The 6,882-nt window shown below is 36.5% G+C and overlaps 1 protein-coding gene across 1 annotated transcript; it reads right to left on the bottom strand.

The window, feature by feature from the left end:
* Nucleotides 1-4,896: 4,896 nt before the first annotated feature.
* Nucleotides 4,897-5,334, bottom strand: SCP2D1 (SCP2 sterol binding domain containing 1). Its single transcript, XM_070748610.1, has one exon. It carries the CDS (start codon nucleotides 5,332-5,334, stop codon nucleotides 4,897-4,899), a length of 438 nt encoding a protein of 145 aa, XP_070604711.1.
* Between the last annotated feature and the right edge of the window lie 1,548 nt (nucleotides 5,335-6,882).

Here is a 6,882-nt window from a genome sequence, read left to right as displayed (position 1 = left end):
TGTAAAACACAATATTTATAAAGCTAAATCTAGCCATTTAATTAAAGTTGCCTGTGATCAACACCTCTGTAGGGCAGAAGTCACCAAGAGGGTCCACTCCATGGGCTGATAGATTGGGAGAGTTTGATCTGACAGACAGTTCTAATTATTTCCTAGTTAGCCTTTGCCAATAGGACAAAGGCTAGGGCTCTCAATAAAACTGTGCAACCTGCTTCTTTGTGCCAATCCCATGATGTGTTTTTCTCCCATGAAGAACTTTGGGAGGTGAAACAATAGAATTAATGCTCTGGACTCCTGGAGCCCCATGGAAAAAGACCAGGCGAAAAGTGAACCTGATTGAGCATAAATACAAACTTAATTCTGAGCTTTTGTCATATTAATAAAGGAGGCAAAACACCAATACTTCTCCTTCATGGGCTGCTTGACTGTCAGCCTTATTCCATCATGGGGAGGAACAAAGAGATGCTTAACACCCGATTGTGCAATATTTTACCAACCAAATTGCTCAGAGTCCCAGCAACCTTGAGTCCTGGGCAGAAACTATGTGGTGATTTTGGTATCACTTAACTGTGTTATGAGGGTCTCTCTTGGCTTGTGGATTCCAAGAAATAGATACACTAATCTCCGGTATCATTCCTACCTTAGGAGGGGGGAGCCCTCCTGTCTCGTCCGCAAAGTTAAGTGTCTGATGAATGCAACGTATTATCAATGCCACTCTTCAAGAAAAGATGACCTGAACAGTTCTAAAGAAGAGCTCCTATTACTGGTAGTATTACCTATGCTTTCTTTTGCCACAGTTGTTCTATTTCTATTTGCAGGTTTTTGTATTTTGTTATATTATCCAGTTTCTTTTCTTCAATTCTGCTGCCTAAAGGTACTGCCACATCCATTATCCAGATATTTTTTGTCTTTCTTATTGACAATTGTTAAGTCCAGTGTGTTATTATTTTTCAACTATTTTTTGCAGATAAGCAACTGTTCTATATTTATTAACAGTATCAAAGACCAAGATAGATAGCTTTTGTTTTATGGGCAATGTAAGATTTTTAATAAAAATGTACCGTATATATTCACTCTGCTTCAACATACCGTATATTATATAAAAAGAATAATAGAATTACAGAATTGGAAGTTCTCTCCGAGATTGATTGATCTAATTTCCTGTTTAATACAAGATTTGCTAAAGCACTTAGATTGCTACCAGCATCTTCTTTGAGGGACTCCAGTGAAGAAGATACAATATTTCAAAGCTCCCTCCCTCCCTCCCCCCTCTGCCTCTCTCCCCCACCTTTCACACACAGACACTAACATATAAACCAGGGATGGGTTCCTGTTGCTGGTTCGCTTCCTCCTGTGCTGTGTGGCTGCACCTCATGCATGCATTATGCAACCTCCCTCCCATTTTTTTAAAGCCACAAACAAAATGGCAACACATGCGCAGTGCCGGAAACTTGGCTTCTGTGCATGCATAGAAGAATTTTTTTTTAAATTGAAAAAAAACTATTTAAAAAAAAGATGGCATCACCCACGGCCCAGCACCAACCAATTCAGTTCAGTGATGTCATTCTGATGTCACCAGCGGATCCCTACCCCGGTCTGAACTGGGAGGAACCCACCTTTGATATAAACACATGCATCTGAAACTATTTTAAGATTGTATATGTCTAATTAGAAAATCTTTCTACCCCATTATTTAAAGCCATTTTTAAAAAAAAATCTATGATCATAACATATATTTAAGCATTCCTCAGTACATAGTACTACAACAGAGAAAAATGCAACTATATAATCAAAACATTTTAAAGCCACATTAAATCCTTCATCTTGTCATCTAGTTTATAAAAATGTCAGCACAATGATCAAATCATGCATGCAATACACAAGAATAATTTCTAGTAGGAAAATTGGAAGGTTTTAAATTTTGCAAAGGAAATTTGATCTCCCCCTGGCTTCTGTTTCAGATAATTTCAGTTTAATACTAAATCTACATGCACTTCATTCAGTGCCTTTTGAACTTCTGTGTTTTCAAAAATAAATATGGAATACACTTTATTTTTATTCTTCTGTTGCTTCTCTGGAAGCAGGAACAATTTGTAAGGAAGTATCTGTTTCATCTCTAATATTAACAATACTTTAATTATTCTTGCAGAGGTACAGGAGGCAGCTTCCACTAAAATAGATTAAAATAACAAAATTAAAATACTTGGAGACTTTAATTCACTGAGTTAATCCATATTATCCAGACCAACAATACTTTGAGAATTTTAACCTACATGAATGTGTATGAAAATTTGAAAGAAAATCAGAAGAAGAATTAATTCCATATTTTATATTCTCAAAAAATAAGTAGGGTGGAAACTGTGGGGCAAATTAATGTCATGATACATGAGATATTATTTCCCTTTATTCATCATTTCCCTTTGTTTGTTATTATAATTTTTGTTTGTTTTTTTGGAAATTGTTCTCTGCCTGCCTTCTGGTTTTGATGTACCATATGTTCAAATTCTGTATTTAGAGAAACAAACCCATGGAGTGTTCTCATGAAATTATCAAATGCTGCTTGGAATTATAGACCCAAGAAAGCTTCAACCACTGCTATTTTCCTTTTCCATGAAATATTATTAGCTTTAAATTTCAGAAAGAAATAAAAGCCAAGGACACCATCTGGTGCCTTTTAAAAGTGACAAAATAGAAAAATAATAATAGAGCCTTTGTGCAAAACACTGTTTTGCATTGATTTAAGCTCAAGAATTTGGAGCAGTTACTATGACCTTGTTGTCAAGGTACATTAAATCTTAGTAGCTGAACATTTATGCTGATAGCAACTGATTCATTGGAAGCTAATTGTTTCATAAGGTGTTGTGGAATTATTTCATAAGGTACTATGTACCAGGTACATGAAATATCCTCTTTGGTACTACTTTCTTGTTTGATTTATATCTATCTTTCTTCCAGAAACCCAAAGACCTTCTCCATTGTGGTATTTTTGTTCAAAACTCTCCTTACTTATTACTTCTGTAAGCTGTGTTTCAGGCATCTATTTTCACCAGTCTTTTGTTGTCATTTTTGTCAACTCATTTACTATTCTGCTTCTTTAAAATTTGATGTATTCATGTAGTAGTTTCCTGTAATCTGTTATATACCCCAACTTGGGGAATATTTCTTTAACAATTGGTAATTAAAGGCGGTCCTCACTTAACAATAGTAATTGGGGTGGGAATTTCCATTACTATGTGATGCTAGATAACATGACCACATCCCGTATTGTGACAACAATCCTGGCAGTTCCCATTTATTTATTTATTAGATTTGTATGCCGCCCCTCTCCGTAGACCATTGTTACCCAGATTGAATTTTTAGGTTACTTTATTGATGATCATGGTACCACGCTCTGGATCCCCCATGGTCTTTCAAGACTGAAGGATGCCAATGTTATTGATGCTGTTGTCATCCATCCAACCCCTTCCAAAATTGCAGCTATTCAAAAGGCACTAGCTCCTACTACTAACAATGAACTTCAGACTTCTCCAGGCCTTTGCCACACAAAGCTACCATTGCAGAGCCATTCCATAGACTTTTAAAGAGCCAGACACCTTGGATTTGGGGATGTAATGAAACTGCTGCCTTTGCAGCTGTCAAATCCCTCTTGATGTCATCCAATGTCTTAGCCAAATATTCAATAACTTCTAATAGGCTTCTGCTGTAACTCAAAATACTGGTGACCACCCATAAAGCCCTACATGGCATAAGACTGGATTATTTGTGGGGTCACCTGCTTCCAAGGGTATCAGGTTATCCCTCACTCAACAAAAGAAGAATCCCCATGGTTATATCACTGAAACAATTACATTTAATTACATTTAATCACCAAAACAATTACACTTGGTATGACCTTATAGGCATGTCTTGTTGGTGGTGGCCCCATTTTTTAAATGATCTGCTCCAACAATATACAGTAGACCAATATACAGTAGACAAATCCTGCAGATCTCTAATTGGCCCTGTTCTCAAACTTTTCAAGTTAAAATTGAGTAAAATTCTAATTGGACAGATAGAACAATATTTTAGGCAGGATTTCAATTTACTGCTATAGTGAATTTTAATGCATCGTATTGTTGTTTGCTTATTTATATCCCACCTTATTTTTACAAATAAATCAAAGTGGTGAAAATATCCATATACCTTCCTCCTCCTGTTATCACAACAACCCTTTGAGGTGATGCTTTCTTTCCCATATATATCACCCAGTCATGCAATTTAAGTTGGACAGCCATATAAATATTATAAATAAAATAATAAATTGATTGATATATAGATAAAACTGTAATACTGTATATTAACCAGTCAGTCTTTCTCCATTAAAAAGCCAGAATTGATGTCAAGCAATGTCTTAGCAGAATATTCAATAGCTGCCAACAATTTTTCATTAATAATACATGTATCTTAATTTCCCACAAATTTTTATATTAACATTACAAAGAAGATAATTCAGAATGAAGATTCCTCGTTATATTGGTCATAGTTTTTCTGTATGTTATGAGAGGCATGAAACTGTACCAACTCTTTCTCTCGTGTATGAAAAATACACTACACACACACACAGAGAGACACACATACAAAGAAAGTAAATAATGGGGATTTTCTCCAGCACACCATGACTATTCGTGATTCTGAGCTGCACTTTCCTTGCTGCAGGAACAATGGCATTAGAAGAGAAAAAATTAGTATACTATTTATCAGTCTGATACAGAGAGTTCAAATATCTTTAAAGGAAATGTAAACTTGAACAATTGTGTTTTCCATTAAAATACTCCACATTTTAATCTCATCCTCCTCTATAACCAACATCTTGACTAAAGAGAAAAAGAGAACAGTAATTGCCAAGAAGAAAGGAGTTCAGATTTTTGCATACTCTTTGAGAATCATCTCCAATTTTTGACCGAGTAAAATATTGCCCTTCACCTTCACTTTCCCAATCAGAAAAGCCTTCTGGGGCTTCATCTTGCCCAAAGCTAGCTGCATGAAATCATGTTCAGAGAGAATAAAAACTGTGTTAGCAGGCTCGTGAGATGCTCCTTTATAGAGTTGACTGGAACCAGACTTCAAATCTAGGGTCCACTGGGCCACAACCTTTCCTCCATTCATGATGTCCCACTGGAAGACAGCATTCACCTTTTTCACAAGTTGACTGCCAACACCTTTGATGCGTCGCCCAATTTCCTCAAAAATAAGATCACTCTGAAGCCCTGGGCCTTTCGCTGAAGCATTTCTAGATGTCATCAGAGGTTCATACAGATCTGAAACAGCAGTTTGTTCACTTGTGTTGATTTTCATTAGGGGACATTTCAGTCTTTCTCTCCACATCTTCTTTTATAAATGTTTGGAGAATTAGCAATTGTTATCTCGCTTTGTATATAAGAGCTAGGGTGTTACCATACCTCTTTTCACAAACAGTATTTACATTTCAGCAATAAAATGAAGTAGAAATCATTGTTGGGTGGACACATTGTGTAATCAGATATGACAGCCAGTCAGCATTAAGTTTTAGTTGGTTTGTATACTGTAATCTCATTGGTGGATATACTTTATTGTGACAGGCAAGGTTACTTATAGGTAAAGGCTGTGGGTAGATGCTGCTTGGGTGTACATTAGGTGTATATAGACAGTGTGCCGCCAATCATTTTATTTTAAATGAAGACATTTTTGTCATGCATTTTTTCTACATAGTCAATAAAATTTGAGTTTTCTTGAAGAATTTCAATGATATGAAGCCTGGGGTTTGGCAAAAAATTATTTATGTTGTTACAAAAAATGTATAGTTCTTTAACATTAAGGACTGGAATCAAGCTATGTGCTCCTTATTGATTTTTAAAAAATATCTTCATATTTTAAGAATGCTAAAATGGTAGTCTTTTTTTCTGCTGCTGCAGCACATTACTTCTTAAGTTGATAATTTGTTTCAAAAGTTTACTCCCTTTTTCCCATATACATCTGGATATCATCTATTGATTTCAAGGTCAAGTGTCAGTATACTAATAGTAACTACCTGCATATCTCAACCTCTGGCATTCCAAGTGATGTTGTTGGCATTTGAATAGGGAAGAAACAACCAGGCTTAACTCTAAGCAAGAGTGGGGGCTTTAGATACTGGGAGAATCATTTCTGAGGATTTTCTACCTAGAGTTCTAAACAATCTTGCATTTTCTCATTTGAGATTGGTATGCAATCTGGGGATCATCCTAGGCTCTAAGGCAGAGGTCCTCAAACATGGCTACTTGAAGACTTGTGGACTTCAACTCCCAGAATTCTCCAGCCAGCATATTGTACATTGTTTTATTATTGCTGTTAGCCATCCCGAGTGTCCAGAGAGGGGCGGCATACAAATCCAATCAATCAATCAATCAATCAATAAGTGGCCACGTTTGGGGACCCCTGCTCTAAAGTATCCCTCAAAGAGCAAGAGGAAGATGTAGCCAGGAGGGTGTTTGCAGATTTATGTTGTGCACAAGTTGAACTGTTTCTGAACTAGACCTCTTCACAGTCACTTCCTTTGTGAAGCTGATTCAAAATGCAAAATTATGCACATTAATATGAGCCGAGGTGGCGCAGTGGGTAGAGTGCAGTAGTGTAGGCCACTAAAGCTGACTGCTAGATCTGCAGCTCAGCGGTTCAAATCTCATCACCGGCTTAAGGTTGACTCAGCCTTCAATCCTTCCGAGGTGGGTAAAATGAAGACCTGGATTGTGGGGGCAATATGCTGGCTCTGTTAAAAAGTGCTATTGCTAACATGTTGTAAGCCACCCAGAGTCTAAGAAGGACGGCAAAAAAAAAAAAAAATCGAATAAATAAATTAATTAATGAGCAGAGCTTAGTATTCCCATA

Source organism: Erythrolamprus reginae, chromosome 3 (assembly GCF_031021105.1).
Source record: "Erythrolamprus reginae isolate rEryReg1 chromosome 3, rEryReg1.hap1, whole genome shotgun sequence".
Classification (NCBI taxonomy): Eukaryota; Metazoa; Chordata; class Lepidosauria; order Squamata; family Dipsadidae; genus Erythrolamprus; species Erythrolamprus reginae.
The sequence above is the reverse complement of the archived record's forward strand: the minus strand, read 5'-3'. Positions and strand labels throughout refer to the sequence as shown.